We start from the raw sequence: 23,527 nt of genomic DNA on the forward strand, positions 1-23,527 counted from the left end.
GAAAGCTAACAAATCAAGGATAATTAGACATCTGCAGTATAGGATAATATAGCAAACATTGAAAGTTCAAGTGGCAATTTAAAATTTTCTTCACTAATATAGTAGACTAAAAATGCATTCGTCTACGTAAGTTATTAATACTGCTGATGCTTTTTAGAATATCCAAAAACACTGTCCAATCTATATCCACTTCCTCTCTACTTGTAAATTAATATGAATAGCCACCATAATATTACACAACTCTCTAAAAGGTGTTAGAAGTAGAGAGTGCAGGCCACCAGGAATATAGCTAAATCCATGATGAAGTTTCAGCTGACAGAATGTTACATAAAGAATAGATTAAATACTCAAAATGAGTAACATGAAAAGTTACTGCCTTATTTTGAACCCTCAAAGTGGTGTATGCTCTAGCTACTCCAAAAAAAACCCAAACAAACAAACAAAAAGTAACTGCTCTATCTAAAAATGCCTTTATGAGTAGCATGGAAGAAACTGGGGGACTTTTAAAGGCTGTGTATATTTGAAAGGTCAGAGGAGATAACCCTAAGTTTTCTCACAATACTAAAGAAGTCTTCAAAGAAAAAGTCTTGTGTACTCACTACTCATACAACCATGCTTTCCAGTTAACTGCACTTCATAGTTACCATTTATAATCTTGATCCACATTCCTTGTACTAAAGTACATAATCCTGGGCTACTGAAGCAATCAGAATAAGGCCCATTTGTCCAACTCTGCTCCCCTTAATTACATGTTTTCCCACATACAAATGAACAGCATTCAAATATTGTCTTCCAAGGTTATTTCTAATCACTGATTAATATCAACTGTAGTCCAAATATACAAAGGAGAAAAGCTGAAGGCTATAAAATATAAAGACCCCAAAAAGGCACAGAGTAGGATCAATGAGAATTATGCAAGTATCTATAATCTACAGGGAGAAAAGGTCCATAATTGGTGAAGAATTTGTGTGTGGCTATTTTTTAAGTGAATTTCTTTCAATAAACTAAAACAGAGGAGGAGGAGGAGGAGGAGGAGGAGGACACACATGGCTGTGTCACATGCATGCATAACACCACAAGTACAGATACTGTTACAACAGTTACAACTGTTACAACACTGACTGTAAACTGGGGACTCATTTCATAATCATTTCATAATGTACAACAGATTATTTACCTTGATGCTTCTTTAATGACATTTTGCAAAAATATTAGTCTTGTTTGTAAACTGCCTTGCACATGCTTCAGTAAAGTGAAGATTCTTTCATATTCTTAAAAGAAGAGAAGCAAAGAAAAAAATTAGTGGCTTTTCTATGCACTCTTATTCAATATTTTTCTACTGCAGTTTACGGTATCAAGATATGCTAAACCAAACCAAAATATTCTACCACTCATTAATACACATATTTCATCATATATCAATCAAGATAAAATAACTTGGTAAACACAGAAGTTTTGGTAAAAGTTCCCATTAAGATATCAAACATAAAGCTTAGAAAGTACGTGACTAGCTTTTGGTACTGGCCACTGAAAAAGCAGCAGCAAGTAGCCTTTATAAAATTGCATACTTATAATTTAAATTCTCAACTACAGTTAACAAGATGGGGAGGGGCATATGGAGACAGAAAAAATGGTTAAGAGTGCTAGTTCAGTTTCAAGTTTTCACCTAAAATTCTGCCAAGGACTATAAACTCCTAAATGGCAAGGGATGTCTTACCCACTTTTGAACCACCCATGGGTGTTCCATTAAAGCACATGGTCCGTCAATCTGTCAACATCTTTGAATGGATGTCATAATACTGAAATTTTATGCCAAAGTTCTTTTATATTCATTTCATAGATTGCTTTTATAACTTTAGGGTTTTGGCCTAAACACATCCCTGCTCACCATCATAGTTTAACCCTTAAACACAGTGGTAGACACTATGTCAGGAACTCTACAGAGATGAAACTATTTAATATTCGCTACACTTTTGGGGGTCTGCTGCTACATTAAATTCCAGTTGCTGTTTAGAATACTCAAGACTACGGGTTCCTGTCATAGTAGGAACTATGTGTAATTTGTCTGTGTGTTCTTCAAGCTCTGCTCTCAGTCCCTCCTGCTTACCATATTTACACCATACTACTTTGGATATAACAGACATTTAGTGTTTGTAGGCTGAATAAAGATCAAATCTTACATAGCTCAAATGCTGTTCAAAACTGATCTAGAATCAGGTATATGCTTCTAATTAATTTTTTTTTTTTTTTTGAGCCCACACAGATATCAAATATGGGGTTTGCCTCTAATTATACATACTTCTTCCTGGCTTTCGGATCTCTTTCATTATTTGTGCTTTTAGTTCAGTGTTGACCTCTTCATGGCTTCTGCAATGCATCAATTTCTTTCCTTTGTTGAGTGAAGATGCTGGTATATTCTCTTCAGGACATTGTTCTTTATCTCTTGGCTCCTCGTGATTTTCTAAATATCCACCAACAGTGAGGTCATTAGTTCCTAAATGGTCATGACCAAGCGCCTCTGTATGATTGGTTGGTCGTTCCAGTAAACTGGCTGGAGAAGAAGTTGAAAATTCAGTATCCATAGCATTTGGTGTAATATCCGATGAAAGTTGGTCTGCAATATGATTTTCAACCACATCATCTATTGTCGAATCATTAGTGGCTTCCGAAACTAAAAACAAAGATAAGAAGAAAAAATTGACATGAGCCAACTTCAAAGCACACAGTAAGAAAAAAGCAACAAATAATATTACAGCAAATCACAACTAATCTCCTTGATGGATGCAAATTAACAAATAATATGATACGGTTCTTAAGATTTGCCAAAGAGATGGTGGGTTTCAATGTGAAACATTTACAGTATTTACAAAATCTGTAAAATTTTTGCCCTTAGGAAAAAAAATAAAAGCCAATTTCACACAACTTTTAGTTCTCTGCTTTATTCTATGGCAATTTTATTGAACAAGCAGATTTCGAATGCTTTAGGGGAACATATATGACCAAGATTATCAGGGTTACCCTTTCCTTAGAGAGTCCTAACTCATTCCAACTTACCTCTGCCTTATACAGTCTACTATCATTTAGAGGCAAAAGTAAACACAGGGAGTCCAAAGTGTTCAATATTCTGCTGGGAACCCACTGTCAGACAGGTCACTTTACAGTACACTCTTTCTTATAACCACTCATCCAGTCTTTAGTTGAGCAATGCAGAACAGTGCCCACAGCCTGGTGCCCACTGCAGTTCATCAGATTACTGGACTTAAAAAAGCTTGCAAACATTTGCCCCCCACAGAAAGCAGCTGAACTGTAAGTTCCCTGACTGCTCACCAAACCTCCAGGACACCCGCTGAAGTCATCTCTACTTCCCTCATTTATCGTCCAAAGGTAAACTCATGCCCACCAAAAGCCCTCAAACTTCTGACTCCCTCCTAAATCCCCATCCATGATTTGCAAATTTTCCTAAATATTCTCTGTAACGACTCCCACTTTAACTGAAACGCAGCTCTCTGACAAAGAAACTGCTCTTCTTTTCAGACTTGGAGTTAGAGACTGCTTTCTCTCAAACACTCTCCATGGACTTAAAATAAGGAGGTACAGTCACCGATTCCTTCACCTTCCAGGGCCACTTCAAGTTACTTTCTCCCTGCACTCGTTTAACACTCTTGCTCTGATAAATGGGAGGGAGGAAGTAGAGGCCACTACACTCATCCTCTCTCTCCTATCACTGTCTTTACTGATCTCTAAGGCACACCTCTCTGGTCATACCTGGCTCACAGTCTTCCTCCCACCCTGATGTCCCTTGGGCATTATCCTAGATCATTACTACTCAAAATGTGGTCTAATACAAGCAGTGTTAGCACCATCAGAAAGCTGGCTAGACATGTTCACCTTGAGCCCTGCCCTAAACAATGAATTCAGAATCTGCAGTTTAACTAGATCCCCTGGTGATGCAATGACACATTAAAGTTTAAGAATTACTGTTGCATGGGACTTCAGTGTCTAAGCAGATCACCTGCCAAGAACATGGCCTCAATTCTTTAATGTCTCACCTTGTTTGGCTGTCAAATCAAACACAAATTCACGGGCAGAGGAGCATAACCCTTATCTTTGCAGGACTCCTGCTGTCGGCTCTGTAACTCAGCCAGACTCTTACTTCAGCATCTCCTCCACTTTCTCCCTCCCAGTGAGCAGATCCTACCTTCTAGATTCCTCTTTCTTGTCTATCCAACTTATATCCCATATGCATTACTTTTTACCAATGTCCTAAATTCTCTCATTCTGTTGTCCTCCCTGCCAGGCAAAACCCCAAATCTGCCGACTCTATCTGCTTGCTCTAGATGTGCATTTGGAATGATGAGCACTAGTGGAGAAACAGGACCCAGCAATCTTATTACAACATTTCCTCCCTCTCCCACAAAAGATCATTCTAACCTTCTCCGCTCTCTTAACATCTCAGACTTTCCCAACCCCTGCCTCCCACTCAGGAGCATACATCACCTCTCACTTCACAGAGGAAAGGAAAGCAGAGCTGTGAAACAGGAACTTCCTCTACCTGCCACTGTTCAACTTGTGCCCATACCCTTTCTGCTTCACTGGAAGTAGCATTCTTTCTTCTGGGCTCTGGACCACTCCTGTCTGCCTTCCCAGTGATTTTGTGGGAGCAAAACTGCTCTTGCTAAGGGAGCCAAAGACCAATAGAACTTTTCTAATCCCTTTGACTGACCTGTTTAAGAAGCATTTGAAACCACCAACCACTCGATTCTCTTTCCCTTTAGCTCTCACCACACCAAATTCTTCTCATCTCCTATTTCTTGGACTCTTCTTTCTCAATCTTTCCTGAAACTCATTTCTCTCCTTAACTTTAGCACTTTCAAAGTTGTATTCTAGGCTTTTTCTTCTCATTGTTTTCTTTGATGTGATTTAATTCACTTTAATTGGGGCTAAGACTGCCTCCTGCACCTCCCTCTTTATCCCAGTCTCTTCTTTAGTTCTAAACTAAAATATCCATCTTCTACCTTAGGATCTCCATGTGGCTAACTTAATAGGCACCTCTAAAATCACTCATCATCTGCTCTTCTACTCCACCCCGTTACCCTCACCTACCAAGCATCTCTCAACTCTCTTGCCCTGACTCCAACATCCAGCCAGTCGTCATCAAGTCTTTACTGATGTGTCCAAGTATTTCTCAAATACATGTTCTTCTCACAACTCCACTAGCAGGTCATTAGCTCTTCCTTGGGTTCCTTAACTGCTTTCTGTGCATCTAATAATTATTTAATGGCATCAAAGATCTTATCAGTGTTCACAATCTCTAATTACTTTATATATTTTCTGTCTGTGGAGGGAAGTTTGATTTTGTTTGATTCAGGGTTCAAATCAGGCCTGCACACTGTCATTGGTTTATAGGTCGTTTAACTACCTTTTAATCTATAAAATCCTTCTGTACTTCTCTTTTTTTCTATGCATTTTTTCTGGAGATACACATATCCCATATTCTTTGTCTTACAGTGTCCCACCATCTGGATTATGCTAATTGTCTCCCTATTTTGTCATTTAATATGTTTTCCTATCCTTGTATTTCCTATAAATTGGTAGTTAGATCTAGAGGCTTGATCAGGTTAAGGTTCGATTTCTTTCTTTTTTGTTTTTTGGCAAGAGTATTTCAGAAGTGATATTGTATAAACCCTTCAGGAGTTATATAATATTTGGTTCTCTCCAATTATAAGCCACAAATGATCACTACCTATAATTAATGATTCCATTAATTTACTAAGAGTTCCCCTACATCCATTCTTGTTCTTCCCTAACAGTACTCTGCCCAGGACAGTCAGCCTGGTCTTTATAAAATGCTAACCAGATGAGGTCACTAGCTTCTCAAACCTTTCAAAGATCCTCATTGTCCTTAAAGTCTGGAATCTTTACAATGGCCTCCAAGGCGCTCCATGATCTGGCCTCAACCTATCTTTCACCTCTCATCTTACCTCACCCCCAACACCTTTGCTATACTAGAGTTCTTTCAGCCCCTTAACTGCTTCTCTTTACTGTATACGTTTGCACAGACTCTTCTTATACTACTACTATACACACAGTATGCAGCAGACTGCTTAGCAAGACTACTGAATGCACAGCTTTAGCGAAACAACTCCCATTCATCCTTCCAATGTTGGCTTAAACGTAACTTCCTCAATAAAGTGCCTTGACCGCACAGACTAAAATCCTCTTGCCACATGCTTCCAAAACATACTTGACTTCCCTTGTGAACATTCACCACACTTCTAATGAAATGTTCAATGACTGTCTTTCCTCATTCTAAATGGGGACAGAGATCACTATTGTCTCGTTCACTGCGATACCTCAATGCCTAGCACTGTTTACCATAGCATATGTATTTAATAATTAGTTGTTGAAGTTACCTGTAATTGAAAACCACCTTTCTATGGGTATTGAGAACATCCCTATAACTGTTATTTTGAAATACTTAAGGCTTATAAATGATATTTAGATCATGACAGCTATAATAAAGCATAATAAATACATGAAATGTCCAAATGTTCACTAAAAGGACTACAAAATGATTACACGCTAATTTAGAATAAACAATTATCTTCTCTAGACACTCTTAGACTTTATCAATTTTTTCTATACTTTATTACAAAAATCTCTTCCCCACACAAAAAACAAATAGCAGCAAATAATGTTTATTTTTAAAAAACTCTTACTTTTATGAAGAGGAAGGGGTTTAATAAGATCTGGCTGTGCTTGAGTCATAGGTACAGGTGGTCCTTTTCCTCCAATATGATTGTTCACAACTGGATTCTGTTGTCTGCCTCTCAGCAGTGGAGACATACAGCGACGTCTTTTAGGGATCCCTTGCATATTTGGTTCTCCAGGTCGTTTATGTTTATTTTGAGGTCCAGCCACAAATTCATCTGCTTCATCTATCATCATACCCTATAACAAAAGAGAATATAATTTCCCTAGGTTTACATATAGTTTTTAAATGGCACAACTAATTCCAGTTCCCATTAAAGCAACTAGATTATAACTATGTTAACATTTATTAGTCTACCAACAAAACAGCCTCAGCTTACTTTAGTGAAATTAGAACTGTTAAATCCACAAATAAATTATACTATGGAACGTTTCAAGCTTACCTTTTTATCTAGCTTAAATGGGTTGCCAAATGTATGCAACCTCCGAGGCTGATCAGGATCAAGTTCTCTTAGTGGAGAAGGTACTTGCTTGAGGTATTCCTGGTAATTCCCCATTTGTGCTATAGGAACACTGTGCACTTGATCTTTTCAAACAGAACAGAGCAATAACAAAAGTTAACCTCACTGAAATGATACTCTGTTTAATTATCAAATAATACCTTCTTATATTTGAATGCTATCTGGGGTTATCCTAGGCAGTCTTCCCTTCCCATATAGGCAAAATTGGTTTGTCGTCATAAATATTGTGACATAAATGAAGTCTTTGAGATTTTTAAAGTAAAATTTAAAATAACTGATTTTACCTTCTAAATAAAACAAAAATATTGCAGTTAATTTGAGTGTATAGAATAAGCAAATATGTGTTAACATTACCATGAAAAGGAATGTCTCTTCTATTATATTCCAAATAAGCAGAATTTAACTATAGCAGAATTTATAGAAAAGACATATCACATATAGATAACCCTTTTTATATAAAGCTATGGTGGGAGGGGTCCCCAGATGGCTTAGTTGGTTAAGCGTCCGACTCTTGATTTCGGCGCAGGTCATGATCTCACAGTCGTGAGATGGAGCCCCGTGTCGGACTCCGCGCTGAATGTGGAGCTTGCTTGGGATTCTCTCCCCACCCACTCCCCTCCCCAAAGTACGCTCGCGCTCTCTCGGTCTCAAAATAAATAAATAAACATTTAAACAAATACGTAAATAAAGGTATAGCTGGAATGCTTACGTCAGAGATGGCAAAGAGTTAAATTCTCATCTGACTTGATCTGTGGTCAGTGCCATGGGTATAACTGAAGGAACAGGACATGTATTCACCATCCAAGTTAAACCACCAGATGCTAGTATTGTGTATCACAAGAAAATGATTGTGCATGTGTGGACCTGTGTGTGTGAATGCATGAACAAAGCCAAAAAAGATACTAAGCTGCTAACAAAGGGTGTCGCCTCTGGGGAATAAAATTTGGGGGAAACAGTGATGGTAGAAAGAAATTCTGAGAATGAGTGACGACTCACTTTTTACATCATTTGTTTGAATTTACAAAGAAAATGAGATACTACAATGCTTTAAAAGCTACACTAGTATACTATGTTTTTTCAGTATAAAGAAATTCACAAAAGAAACACCATTATTGAAACTATGATCCAACCTTCATCCTGTCCTTTAAGAAATCTGCGGGTGCTCTTCAAAAGATTAGATCTCATTCTTGTTAAGTGATCCAAAAGATTCCGCCTTGGTATGTCATACGCGTTCCTAAATGTCTGTGGCTTCAAATCCTATTGAAAAACATTCAAAGGCAAATTTATTTTCAAATATAGAATTAAGAGAGACTAAAATCTCTAGCCTGCAGTAAAGGTTTGGAAATAAGATATACAAGTCTAATTAGCTTTAAAAATAGAATAAAGAATTATGATGCAATCTTAATATACTGTTTTGGGAACCAGAGGATAAAAATTGGTAGTGAACTTACCAAATAACTCAAATTCACATCTCTTCAAGATTTTATTATATATTCTGCCTAAGGAAAGTAAGTATCTTATAAAACAAATTTCTAAATTTTAAAGACTTTGAAAATTTAAAGAAAAAGAGCTTTGATTTACATACCATAAAATCACCCATTTTAGGTATACAGTTTGATGAGTGTCAGTAAATTTACAGTTGTGAAACCATCACCACAATCTGGTTTAACAATACTTCCATCATCCCACAAAAGTTCTTTGTGCCCATTGTAGTCCATCCCTTTTCCTATCCCCAGGCAACCACCGATCTGCTTTCTGTCTCCCTACATTCCATTTTATAAACAGAATTTTGCTATATCAAATCTTTTGTATCTAGCTTTTTTTCACTAAGGATGATATTTTGAGATTCATTCACATTGTTCATGTATCACTAGTCTGTTCTTTTATACTCCAGACTAGTATTCCATTCTATGGATAGAGCATATCTTTATCCACTTTCCATTTGATGAACAGTTTTCTTTACAGTTTTTGGCTATTATGAATAATGCTACTATGAACATTTGCATATAAAGCCTTTATATGGACCTACATCTTCATTGCTCTCACGTAGATACCTACAAGAAGAACTGCTAATTATATAACAAGTATAGCCAGTGTAGTGGATGGGAAGTGGGATCTCATTGTAGTTTTATTTTACATTTCCCTAATGACCATTAAAGTACAGCATCTTTTTACGTGCAATGTTCAATCTGTATATCTTATTTGGTGGAGTAACTGCTCAGATATTTTGCCAATTTTTAATTAGATATTTGTCTTTTTATATTGAGTTGTAGGAGTTCTTCATGTATTTTGATACATATTCTTTATTCTGTACATACTTTTCTCCCAGGCTGTAGTTTGCCTGTTCATTTTACCAAGTTTCTTTTATAGACAAAAGTTTAAATTGTTTTTTTGATTTTTTTATTATTATTATTTTTTGTAAATAAAGTTTTATTGGAACCCAGTCACAGCCATTCATTTACATATGGTCTATGGCTGATTTTTTTTAATATGAAATTTATTGTCAAACTGGTTTCCATACAACACCCAGTGCTCATCCCAACAGGTGCCATCCTCAATGCCCATCACCCACTTTCCCCTCCCTTCCACCCCCCATCAACCCTCAGTTTATTCTCAGTTTTTAAGAGTCTCTTATGGTTTGCCTTCCTCCCTAATTTTTTTTTCCCTTCTCCTCCCCCATGGTATCCTGTTAAGTTTCTCAGGATCCACATAAGAGTGAAACCATATGGTATCTGTCTTTCTCTGTATGACTTATTTCACTTAGCATCACACTCTCCAGTTCCATCCACGTTGCTACATAGGGCCGTATTTCATTCTTTCTCACTGCCAAGTAGTATTCCACTGTATATATCAACCACAGTTTCTTTATCCATTCATCAGTTGATGGACATTTAGGCTCTTTCCATAATTTGGCTATTGTTGAAAGTGCTGCTATAAACACTGGGGTACAAGTGCCCCTATGCATCAGTACTCCTGTATCCCTTGGGTAAATTCCTAGCAGTGCTATTGCTGGATCATAGGGGTAGATCTATTTTTAATTTTTTGAGGAACCTCCACACTGTTTTCCAGAGTAGCTGCACCAGTTTGCATTCCTACCAACAGTGCAAGAAGGTTCCCATTTCTCCACATCCTCTCCAGCATCTAGTCTCCTGATTTGTTCATTTCAGCCACTCTGACTGGCGTGAGGTGATATCTCAAGTGTAAAAGTTTAAATTTTAATGAAGTTCAATTTATGAAGTTTTTTATGTATGTACCTTTTGTGTTATATTTTAGAAATCATCAATGACCCCTGAACCCAATGTCATGAAGACTTTCTCCTGTTTTCTTCCAGAAGTTTATAGTTTTAGTTTTTACATTTAAGACCATGAGCACTGGTAATGTAAGGGTCAAGTTTATTATTTTGAATATGGGTATCCAATTGATCCAGCACTATTTCTTTTTTTTTGTTCATTTTGTTTTTACTTTATTTTATTCAGACTCATGTTAGTTAACATATAGTGCAGTATTGGTCTGACGAGAATTCAGTGATTCATCACTTACATGTAACACCAAGTGCTCGTCTCAACAAGTGCGCTCCTTAACGCCCATCACTCATTTAGTGCGTCCACCCACCCACCTCCCCTCCAGCAACCCTCAGTTTATTCTCTGTATTTAAGAGTCTCTTGTGGTTTGCCCTCTTGTTTTTATCTTATTTGCCTTCCCTTCCCCTCTGTTCATCTGTTTTGCTTCTTAAATTCCACATGAGCCCAGCACTATGTCTGAAGAGATTGTCTTCTTACCCACTGAATTATTCTGGCACCTCTGTTAGAAATGAACGGACTAGGGGCGCCTGGGTGGCTCAGTCGGTTAAGCGGCCGACTTCGGCTCAGGTCATGATCTCACGGTCCGTGAGTTCGAGCCCCGCGTCGGGCTCTGTGCTGACAGCTCAGAGCCTGGAGCCTGTTTCGGATTCTGTGTCTCCCTCTCTCTGACCCTCCCCCGTTCATGCTCTGTCTCTCTCTGTCTCAAAAAAAAAATAAAAACGTTAAAAAAAAAAAAAAAAAAGAAATGAACGGACTATACGTGTGAGGGCCTACTTCTAGACTCTCTTCTGTCCTACTGCTCTATATGTTTATCCTTATGTCAACAACAGAACATGTTGATGATCATTACAACTTTACAGTAAGCTTCAAAATAGATAGTGTAAGTCTTCTAACTTTATTATTTTTTTCCAAAATTTTTTACCTATTCTAGGACCTTTAACTTTCCATATACATTTTAGATTGGCATGTCTGTTTCTACAAAAAAAGGCTACTGAGATGAAGAATTTTTTTTTAAAGTAGGCCCCACGCCCAGCATGGAGCCCAGTGTGGGGCTTCAACTCATGACCTTGAGATCAAGACCTGAGCGGAGATCAAGAGTTGGGCACTTCACTGACTACTGAGCCACCCAGGCATCCCTGGGATGAGGATGTTTATAATAATGAATATCCATAAAGTATTTTAAAATCATGCTATGCACCCAAGGTCATCAGTTTAAGTACCATACTACAGTGAACTCTCCCACTAGCTATGTAACTTTAGGCAATCTTTAAGCCTCTGTATTCTTTCCTTCTTTTTTTTAAGTAATCTTTACATCCAACATGGGGCTCAAACTCATGACCAAGACAAGAGTCAAATGCTCTACTGTCTGAGCCAGCTAGATGCCCCATCTGTTTTCTCATCTATAAAATAAATGGGGACACCTGGGTGGCTCAGTCAGTTGAGCATCCAGCTCTTAATTTCAACTCAGGTCACGATCCTAAGGTGGTGGGATTGAGCCCTGCATCCAACTCTGTGCTGAGTATGAAGCCTACTTAAGATGTGTCTCTCTGTCTCTCTGTCTCTCTCTCTCTGCCTCTCTCCCCTGTTCTCCCTAAAATTAAAAAAAAAAAAAAATTAAAGAATTTAACAAATAAGTGAATGGGTTGGCTTACTGATCTATTCATCAATTTGGCATGTATAATTTTTTAATTCTAAAATTCACTCATTCAATGATAGTATTAATGATCATTAGTCTACAGAGGTATAGAAGTATTCCTAAAGTTTGGACAAACTAAATATCAGCTAATAGAAAATGTGATTTATTCAACAATACAACAGAATATATCCAGAGCAGTATTAAATTCATAGAACTATTACCTTATTGAGCAAAGCAACCTGGAACCCAGTGTATTCTTTCATATTAAGGTCTAGCAGTCTGTGAGGAACATCCTCTGAAATTCCCTGGAGCAACTGTTGAAAATCTTTCCTATAAGCCATTGATAAACCATGTGATCGGCTTCGGACTTTAATTCCAGTTTCCTGTACTACTTTTTTGCCTACAGATCCGATGACTCGATCAGATTCTATTTTGGCCTAAAGTAAAAATAAATAAGAGTTGGTCTCGACATAATCTAAATTAATAAATTAAACACTAATAGCTTTGGTCTTCTATAAATTAAATACATATTTATATTTTAAAAGTATGTAAGAAGTTAAAACCTCAAGTAGCACAGTTTATGTCAAGTTCTTGGTAAACTAAATATAGCTTAAATAATAATGTCTTACAGTTTTTAAATCACTATAATAACCTTCCGGAGCAGGGCAAACAAAAACAATTTCAATTTTATTTTATTTACTAATAGCCACTACACTTAAATCATGAAATGTTTAAGTCATCCTAAATGAAAATATGTATTTCTAAATCAGAGGTGATATAAAATTAGGGGAAAAAATCTCATCAATATTTACTTAAAGACACTATTATTAGCACATAATTAAATCTTCACAGGTATAACAAAAAGTGATGTAGTTTTTCACTGACAACAAGTAGCAATATTTTGACTCTTTCCAACCTACATCTCAATTAGCAGTTAAAGTAGTGATGGCAAAAGTACCGGAAAAATAATGTATTCTCTACAGTAGTAGTATCTTGGCAGTCTAACTGCATACTGCTTGACTACCAAAGAATCTATTACTGTGATATGCCCCAAAGGACAAAATCAGCGTTTTCAACAAATATTTCAAAAGAAAGTCCCATTTTGAAAGAAAAAAACTACAGGTTTTAAAACATAAAGCAAAAGAAACTGATTTTTAAGAAAAGCAACTTTCCAACATACATTTCTCAAAAGAAAACATAACGAATGTTCACAGAATTTCTAGGACACTAATGAGGCTACTTTCATAAACTAGGATTATTTGAAATTAACATTCCAAAACAGCAAACCACGTACTTGAGACTGAATTATGTTAATATATATGTGGTTTTAAAACATATAATGTATTCATATAACGTAATTCCATCAGAACCAGGAGAACTAACATTTGCATTGAAAACCATTCAAAATACTTAATGGTTCTATTTCTTAACATTACCTGTTGACTCAACTTTTTGAGGTATGAAATGACACTGTAACTAAGTCCATATTCCATACTGTCTGCTATTAGGTTAGGTGCTCCCATCATTCTAACAGCTTTCTTCAAAGGCTATAGGAAAAAAGAAAATATCACTCAATCCTAAACTTGTCAAAAACTTATGGCTACATGTATTGTCAGTTTTGAAGATTTCCCAAGAAAGACTTTCTTCTTTTCTTCAATAAGAGAGTAACATGATCATATTTGTATTTCAGTGAAATGTTTGCCTTAAAAAGGACTAGAGGCTATATTTTACCAACAGCCGGGCAAGAAAGGGTAAAGTCCTGGACTCCTTAGTATCCTTGGAGATACTAAGTTTGGAAGAAATGGGGAAGATACAGATCACAGAGGTAAATTTGATAGAAATTAAGTAGTAAGTGAAAAGAAGTCAAGAAAAATGGAAGATTTCTACTTTGGGTAACTGAGTGGGTTGTGGCTCAACCATTCACTAGCTTTGTGACCCTGGACCAAGTTATATCACCTCTCTGTGTCTGAAGTTTTCTTTTGTATAACAATAATAGTATCTACTTCATAGGGTTGCCATGGGATTAAATGAACTATACATGTAAAGCACATATAAAAGCATCTGGTACACAGGAGGCATTCAGTAAGTGTTAATCATTACTACTGTTACTATTAGCTGAACTGAAAAATCAAAACAAGCTCAGAGGGAAAAATAAGAAGGAAAAGCCAGTTTAATATTTGCTATGTATAGTGTAATACTTTTCAATTGTAAGGAGAGCCCAGTTGAAACCACTTGTGCAACGAAAAAAATCACCAGTATATTTGAGTGGGAAACAGTCAAAAAAGGATGACAGCCATTCACTGACACCAGACAGTGTATATGCACTGGTGTCAAACTGGAATCAAATCCAGCTCTGACATCTCAAATCCATGTAGCTTTGCCTGAATTCTCCAGGTTGCTAGGAAAACAGAAGTAAGTCAACAGACATAACAGTTCATATTCAGTGCGTCTTTCTTTTCACTCTCTTACATGGCAGGCGCCATGTGCTAGACACACAACTCATCTCTTACAACTCTAAAATATGATTTTCAAAGCTCAAGACACTAATGCTCTTAGTAGAGACCATTTAGAAGGATTATAGTCAAATGCTATACTATTCCTCCATTTTTAAAAGTAAAAGTAATGTTTAAAAGTGCTTTTAGCATTGGTCTTTTTAGTAAGAGGTTACTTTTTCAAAAAGTAAGTAATATATTTAATAATATATACACTACGGTCTTACCTACTGTGATACACTAGGTTGTTAAGTATAGGTGGCCACTGAACAACATCGGGGTTAGGAGTGCCAACCCCTGCACAATAAAAAATCTGCAGGTGACTTTGACTCCCCAAAAAGTTAACTAATAGCCTGCTACTGACCAGAAGCCTTACTAATAACATAATCAATTCACACAAATTTTCTGTGCAATATGTATTATAGACTGTATTCTTACAGTAACACTGAGGTTTATCTTGATTTTTTTTTTATATTTTCAGGCTATACGATTCATCTGAGAGTTTTTCAAATTGCCACATGTCTAAAAAATTTTTTCCATTATATTTATTGAAAATAATCCACATACAAGTGGACCTATCCTCTTCAAACCTGTGTTGTTCAAGGGTCAACTGTAGTCACAATCTCGTGGTTCTAAAAATAGGAGTCTATAAGAATATATACTTATCTACCTAAAAACATGTTTTTAGAGATTTAGGGAATAATGCAACAAAACTATTCTGTACCCTTAAGGAATAATAATTATAAAACTGCAATCTAACAAGGCAGTACAACAATTGGAGCTATTCTAAAAGCCAGGCTGCCTGGGAGTAAATTCCAGTCTTCCACACAAGTAGCCTTGGACAAATTACTTAATCTTTTAATACCTTAGTTTCCTCATCTATGAAATAGGAATGATGATCTCTACCTTGAAGGATTACCATATAAACTAAATGAGGTAAAATACTTAGCATAATATCAGGCCTAAGGTAAGCATTATATACATGTTCTCATCGTCATTATCATTGCCATCATCATTATTCCACAAATCACTGAAACCTTTCTTTCCCATTACATCTTTATCGGTCATTTGTACACTCAATTTTCATGACATTTATATATTCTATACATTCTATAACAGCAGTAAATACAAGTAAACTATAAGCATAATGTAAAATTTTGTAACAAGTTCTATTTTTAACGATCACATTCTTACCCCAAGATAGTAGGGAGGCATTGTCTTCAAATAACTTTCAAATGACTGTCTCCACTTCAATGTTGGTTTTGCTTTATGTACTTTAAACAAGTCATCTATAAATGAATGTGAACAAACTATCATCATTTTTTTCAGACATGAAAATCAAGTCAAGCACGTTTCATTTTTAAACACTGCTTTCTTATTTGTAAGAGAGTAACATATCAGACATCAATTTTTAACAAAATTAATAGTGGCAAAATTTTGGTTCTGCCATTGAGCAGTAATACCATTTTAAAAACAAAAAGATGCTAATCATGATCTAATATTTCATGAAATAAAGGTAGAATCAGATAATACACAAGAAAATCTGTACACTATCTAGACCTCAACATAAAACAGATTTGAGGACAGAAACAAAGTGTACACAATGTTTTCAATAAAATATACCTACTAATATTTTGACTATAAATTTTCTTTTGATGATAATATTTAAATCTGAAGTGGTTCCATGCATAGAAGTCTTCTCCAACAGTACTGCTCAAAAATTATAGCCAGAGGGTCCCCAGAAACTAACTTTAGGCTTTTATTATATCATTGGAACACATTCATTCATTTAAAAAATATGTGCCTGGATGGCTCAGTCGGTTGAGCGTCCGACTCTTAATTTTGGCTCAGGTCATGATCCCAAGGTCCTGGGATCAAGTCCCATGTCAGGTTCTGTGCTGAGTATGGAGCCTACTTAAGATTCTCTTCCTTTCTCTCTGTCCCCCTCTGTCACTCTCCCCCACTCACATGCACACTCTCTCTCTCTAAAAAAAATAAATAGACAAGTATGTGCCAAATGAAAATTATAGATACATTCTTAGAAAGAAAATACATTCAGATCTATAAATATATGCTTCTACAAAAATCCTTATTTACCAAATACAAAGCCTCTATTACCAATTCTCACTATGTAAGAAAGCTAACTTGTAGAAAACTTGGAATACTTAAAAATTTAAAACACAGTATCTTCAATAGTTTGTAGAATCAAAGGTGTTTTGACACTGACTTTTAATTTACCACAAACATACACAGGTTGCTATAAAACAACCTTAGATAGGTTCGATATTTCAGAGTATTAACAACAGTTCCGTTAATTTCCACAAAACATGAGAACTTACAAAGACATGTTCCCAATCTTTGTTTTTAGGAAAATCAGTATGTATGCTGAGCCACTGAGAATGGGACACGAGTGACTTACCTAGAAGGGGCAAGAGGACGGGGTAATTGTAAGGCATCACAAATAAGTTGACACAGTTCAGTGCTGTACTGGCTTTCAAGTAACCAAAGGGATGACCGAGCTCGCTGTATTTTGCACTATTGCTCACATATACCTGTTAAAAGGGAGTGGTTGAAACTTCACATTTAATAACCTTTACAGAATGTAATTGAAACCATTGATTCAATTTAACTTTAACTTAAAAAAAAAAAAAAAAAAAACACACATCCAACTTCAATTTTTAGGTCACTGTAGTTGCTCAGCTCACCTGCCAACATGTTTGAGGAGATTTCCTTTCCAGGATAAACTGAGTCAGTGGCGAAGGTTCCAACTCATATTTGTCAAAAGGCAATTTGTCAATAACCATCGGTTCACAGTCTGTACAGGAAAACTTCACTACAGGATGAGATGTACGAGGTGGCTAGAGAGGAAAGTCTTATTATTACTATTTACACAAAATACCAGAACAAACTCATTTTCCATATCCCTCGCTATCAAAATTTACTCAAGTCCTCAATTTTGCTGGTTAGTTTAATTTACTACTGACTACACTATTAAAGCTGAAAGAAAATACTTTAAAATGTAATGCTTAAATTTTACATAATACTCACAAAAAAAAAGACAAACCATTTATATATAGCATAAAAATCTTTTTAGGTGGTAAAATCAAATTTGTCAGAAGTGCAAAATTTTGGAATGAGTGAGTACTCATAAATTGTCACATCTAGGAAACAACTGAAGTACAGAAACCTTAGTAAGTTCTCAATTATAGCAATTTAATTTCTTGTATGGAGTGGTAGCTTCCAAACTGATAATAGACCTTGTGGTCAGTAAAAATTGCTGAATATATATTAGGACATATACACATTTACTTATAAATTATCTGTAAATTAACGTATAAGTATGTAATAAGATATATACCAAAATAATATTAAAATTAGGAGAAAAATATACATTAAAAGAAGTTCTAATGTTTTCCTTCCCTATTCCAGTAGACCATTTGGTTACCTCTGTGGTATATACACACTACTTTGGAGAACCTGATCTAAAAGTACAAAAAACCAAAATACCTTAAAGGAAAAAAAAGACATGTTAGAATCCCTGCCCGCCAAATAGTCTCCTTCCTAAAAATCTCACCAATTGAAGGAAATGTAAGCTCTGAAGAAATAACCTGAAATTTCACAGTATGAAAGACTCTTATTACTCCATTACTACCTACACCCTGGTGGGTCCCGATCCACCGTGTTGGGACTGGATCTCTCTCACCTCTCTTATGTTCCAACTGCCTACTAGACAAAAGTCCCTCAAATACATTATTATGCAATTCGTTACTTCTCCCCTAAGCTACAAAACCTGTTCTAAAAACCTAGGGGTTGGTTATCCTTAACATCTCTTTATCCTCCATATTTAACTATCACAAAGGCCTAGATAAAATCCCGCAAATTCTAAACCACCAGGCAGAACACATCAACTTGGCAGGTGCTCAGTATTTAGTTACTGCCCTCTGTCAGTACTAAATTCTCACTCTCTAGAAATTTATCTTTGATTTCTTAGTATTCTAATTTATGCCATCATCATTTCTCAGACCAGACTAGTACAACTACTTATTTTTCATGGCCCTAATTAGCTCCCTCCAATCAATCCCATAGCCACAAAATATAAATATGATCATGTCATTTCCCTATCTGCAATTATTTGGTAAAAGTAGCAAGCTAATCACCTAAAAATAGGACCCAGACTCTTTTCTCTAAACATCAGATACAAAGAGCCTTGATGATCCGGTCCCCATCTGCCTTCAACCACCGCACACCGTGTACATCCCACGCTCCAGCCATGCCAAACTACTTGCAAGTTACGCAAGTAGATCATCTTCTCATACTCCTGCTTTCATGTCATCCCTGGCAGCTTTATTATTTTCTTCCTTGCATATTGGCAAACAAAGTCTTGAAGTCTGAAGTGGCAAGTAAAATGTCTCAGAGATTTTCTCCCTGACACCCTTTCTTGCCCTACACCCCCAGGACATACCAGGCATTTAGGCATCACCTCCTCTCGGCTCTGCTCCATCCCTCTTGCACAGTTAGCACACTGTAGTGTACTGTGTTTACAGTTACAAGTCTGACCTTCCTATGGAATGGTAAGATGCCATCGTTTTAGAAGGTAAAGCACCATCGTTTTACTCATACTGTGCTCCTGTATCTTGCATGTAACTGACACATATCTTACTGAATCAGTCCATGAAAGTCACTTATCTTTTTGGATTAAAATATTGAGATCCAAGAGCAACAATGTGTGTTGGTGAGAGAGGGTGTCTTCCAGAACGTGACAAAGAAAAGTTTGCATTTGTTACTTCATTTAATCCCCAAAACAATCCCATGAGATAGGAGCTATTATCTCCATTTAACAGACAGGAAATTGAGGCTTAGAGAAGATAACAGACCAAACTCACAGCTAATAACTCGTGGAACCGTGATTTCAATTCAGAACCAGGGGCAGCTGGGTGGCTCGGTCAGTTAAGTGACAGACCCTTGATTTTGGCTCTGGTTGTGATCTCACCGTTTGTGAGTTCCAGTCCTACTCTGGGCTGCAGTGACAGTGCAGAGTCTGCCTGGGATTCTCTCCCTCTCTCTCAAAATAAATAAATGAACATTAAAAAACATCTACTTAGAGGCACCTGGGTAGCTCAGTCAGACTCTTGGTTTCTGCTCATGTCATGCATGATCTCACAGTTTGTGGGTTTGAGCCTCGAATTAGCCTCTGTGCTGACAATGCGGAGCCTGCTTGGGACTCTCTCCCTCTCTCTCCTTCTCTTTCTGCCCTCTCCTGCCCCCACTGCCTCTCTCTCAAAATAAATAAATGAACCTAAAAAAAAAGTAGGTATCTTTCAAAACATAAAAATAAAAAAATGAAAAAATCTATTTAAACAAAACAAAAAATAAAAACTCAGAACCAGTTGCTAATAACTCACATTTAATTTCAGTATCATTGCATCTTATTTGAATACTATTATTAATAAAAATTTCATTTCCCCACTAATATATCCTTCAGTACTAAATCTTGCCAGTGCTTTCCAATATTGTCTCTTTATGATTCTTTCTTCCATCATCTTAATTCAAACTCTCAACATCTCTTACGTGAATCATAGCAATAGCCCTCTAGATAACCTGCTTTCTTTCCAACTCATCTCCTAATATTGCTGCATGTGACAACCACCAGATTAAATTTCCTACAGCATCACTCTGTTAAAAACATCTTCACTTATTCTGTGAACCCCAATGAGAAAAGCTCAAATTCCTTAACCATGCATTTAAAGTCGTGAGTACTTTGGTTTATTTAATAGTATTCTCAATGTCCCACATACACGGTATGACCCACCTATACTCTGCTATTTCTCATTCCTCTAAATACACCTTGTTCTTTTTTACTTCCATACTTTTTCTCATATTGTTTCCTCCCCAACTGAAATCCTACCCACACTTAAAAATCCTCTAACAATTTGCAATAGGCCATTAGAGCAGTATTAACAGATTATGCTTGTGACACTGGTTTTGGATTTCCTTCTATTAGGACTTAACAAGTACTACACATATACACAATAGAATGAATAACCAACAAGGCAATATTTGACACAAACACAATATCTGTTCTATGAAAGTTGAATGGACACCCAAAGGGAAAGTAAAATGACAAAAGAAATTAAGAGTTTATCTATAAAGGCCAGATTTTAAAACTATGATGATTCAATCAGAACAAGGAAAGGAATAAAGAAGATACTTCACTAAAATTTATAAAGCCCTAATTTCATGTATTACTTCATTAAATCCCTACTAAATAAAGGAAATCTCACTTTATAGACCTGTATAGAGTAAAAGTAAAAAGTACCCTGAAGAATTGATATAGGTTTAAAGTATAAAGGTTTCAACTTGTGCACTCTTGGTGGGAATGCAAACTGGTACAGCCACTGTAGAAAACAGTACGGAGGTTCCTCAGAAAGTGAAAACTAGAACTACCCTACAATCTAGCAATTGCACTACTAGGTATTTACCCTAAGGACACAAAAATACGGATTCGAAGGGAGACATGCACCCCAGTGCAACATCATTATCAACAACAGCCAAAATATGGAAGCAGCCCAAGTGTCCATCGATAGATGAATGGATAAAGAAGATGTGGTATATAAATACAATGGAATATTATTCAGCCATTTGCAACAACATGAATGGAATTAGAGAGTATTATGCTAAGCAAAATAAATCAGAGGGAGACAAAATACCGTATGATTTCACTCATGTGTAACTTAAGAAACAAAACACAGAAGCAAAAGGAAAAAAATAAGAGAGACAAATCAAGAAGCACTCTCAATTACTGATGGTTACAAGGGGAGGTCGGCAGGGGATGGGTCAAATAGGTGATGGAGATTAAACAGAGCACTGTGATGAGCACAGGGTGATGTATGGAGGTGCTGACTCACCATATTGCACACCTGAAACTAATATAACACTGTATGTTAACTAGAATTAAAATAAAAATAATGAAGTATAAAGGTTTCAGAAAGGGTTCAGTTTAATTCATGTATGATAACTGCATGAAACATTGTTAAAACTGCTTCATGATCTTTGAAATACAGTTCCTATCTTCTAAGGGTAATAGCAAAGAACTACTGTCATGTTCTCCCACACAGTATCCTATAAACCTTCAGATACCAGAAAAAAATGTTGATCTGAAAAAACAGTGTATTAACAACACCGAATAGATATTAATTTACATAAGGTTATCCTATCACTATAAGAACCATATAGTGAATACTGATAATTCACAATGATCATTCAATAAGCCCCACTGTTTCTAAAAATAATTCATGTAAACAAGACTAGAAAGTCATTTCTACCTTAAACTTCTGAATGAGAACACTGAACATAACCTAAAACCATGAAAGTCTACATGAATTTCTAAGACTACGTCCTAAAAGATTACAAACAAACAACTGGAACTATTTTCTAAACTTTCATTTAAATTCTAAATTGTGTCCTAGAGACAAGCCCTCACATTATATTTAGAGATCAAAGAGAAACTCTTGTTCCATCTATGATTTTGCATCCAGATGCCAATCATAAAAACATAAGCATAGTATTAGATTCTAAAGAAAACAGACACCTTTTTTTCCTACTACTTCATAACAATACAGTGTACGAAATCAAGTAACAGCTTACCATAGCACTTTGAACATTGTCTAATTCCAATAAATTAGCCACCCCTTTGATAGCAGTTCTTAAAACTAGTATGAAAAGCAGTTAAGCGGCACCTGGGTGGCTCAGTGGGTTAAGCATCTGACTACAGCTCAGGTCATGATCTCACAGTTCAGGAGTTCGAGCCCCACATCTGGTTCTGCGCTGACAGCATGGAGCCTGCTTGGGATTCTCAGTCTCCTTCTCTCTCTGCCTGCCACACCCCTCCCCCCTCCCCCCCGCCACGCATGTGTTCTCTCTCTTTCTCTCTCAAAATGAAAAATCTTTAAAAAAAAAAAAAAAAAAAAAAAGCAGTTAAATGGTTACTATTACAAAGTCACAGTCTCTCAGGTACTTACTAGTGTTGGAGAATTCTGATCTGGCCAAAAAGATTCTGGAACGGGCCAATGACCTATAGGAACCCCAGTTTTAGGATTTGGTCTCACATATATGAGTTTATGACAGCTATGCCAGGGCTGTGATCCAAAAGGCCTTGATATATCTGGCTGCCCATCTGTAGCAAAGAAATGAAGACAAAGAAAGCATATGTCAATAAGGAAAAAAGCAAAAAAGTTAAATTATATCCACTGTTACGTTGCTTAATGAAAATGTCTGAGTTTTCTCATTTTTCTTGAATGGTTCTACTATCATGACTACTTAACATTTATATTAAAATTCATGAGAGAGTAAATTCTGCAAATTCCAACTATGAGTTCAACATTTGAAAGAAGGTCCCACACACAGTATCCTTTGCTTGCCGAGTCAGAATATGTAAAACCTCCTTTATGGTAAATACTTGTTTAATGAATGATAGGTTTTCCCTACCAGATGATAAGGGCAAACACCCAATCTCTTCATCATCATTCTTAGCTTAGTAAATGCTAGGTAAATACTGCTAAATGAATATTTCTTTCAAATCATTTTAACTAAAGCCTATTTAACTAAAAAAAATTTAATATGCAAATCCAGATACAAAGCACCTACCTTTAATCTAAAATTATTCTAGCAAAATAGCAACTGTCTTCAACAGTTCAATAAACATTTACTTGGTGCCTAACTCTAAGCCAAATATTAAAATAATTCAAAAATACATTCCATGTCTAAGAATTCAATTAAAGAAAAAGCTTGTTTATTTAAACCAGAGACAGTGACATAATTTCTATAATCTTATCATCTTCTGCTCCTTCCCTATAATCCTCCTCTGAG

At 36.2% G+C, this 23,527-nt stretch overlaps 1 protein-coding gene across 1 annotated transcript in view; it reads right to left on the bottom strand.

Moving 5' to 3' along the window:
- INTS6 (integrator complex subunit 6) overlaps nt 1-23,527 on the bottom strand; it is a 93,332-nt gene that overhangs the window by 5,676 nt on the left and 64,129 nt on the right. The window contains exons 7-17 of the mRNA XM_060637245.3: nt 22,681-22,835; nt 17,368-17,520; nt 17,082-17,214; nt 15,857-15,951; nt 13,607-13,717; nt 12,392-12,607; nt 8,363-8,489; nt 7,155-7,297; nt 6,720-6,951; nt 2,300-2,671; nt 1,178-1,271 (exon numbers count right to left, since the gene is read on the bottom strand). Coding sequence (XP_060493228.1) covers nt 1,178-1,271; nt 2,300-2,671; nt 6,720-6,951; nt 7,155-7,297; nt 8,363-8,489; nt 12,392-12,607; nt 13,607-13,717; nt 15,857-15,951; nt 17,082-17,214; nt 17,368-17,520; nt 22,681-22,835 — 1,831 coding nt within the window. The remainder of the gene's footprint in view (nt 1-1,177; nt 1,272-2,299; nt 2,672-6,719; nt 6,952-7,154; nt 7,298-8,362; nt 8,490-12,391; nt 12,608-13,606; nt 13,718-15,856; nt 15,952-17,081; nt 17,215-17,367; nt 17,521-22,680; nt 22,836-23,527) is intronic.

The sequence above is a fragment of the Panthera onca genome, chromosome A1 (genome assembly GCF_046562875.1).
Source record: "Panthera onca isolate mPanOnc1 chromosome A1, mPanOnc1 haplotype 2, whole genome shotgun sequence".
NCBI lineage: Eukaryota > Metazoa > Chordata > Mammalia > Carnivora > Felidae > Panthera > Panthera onca.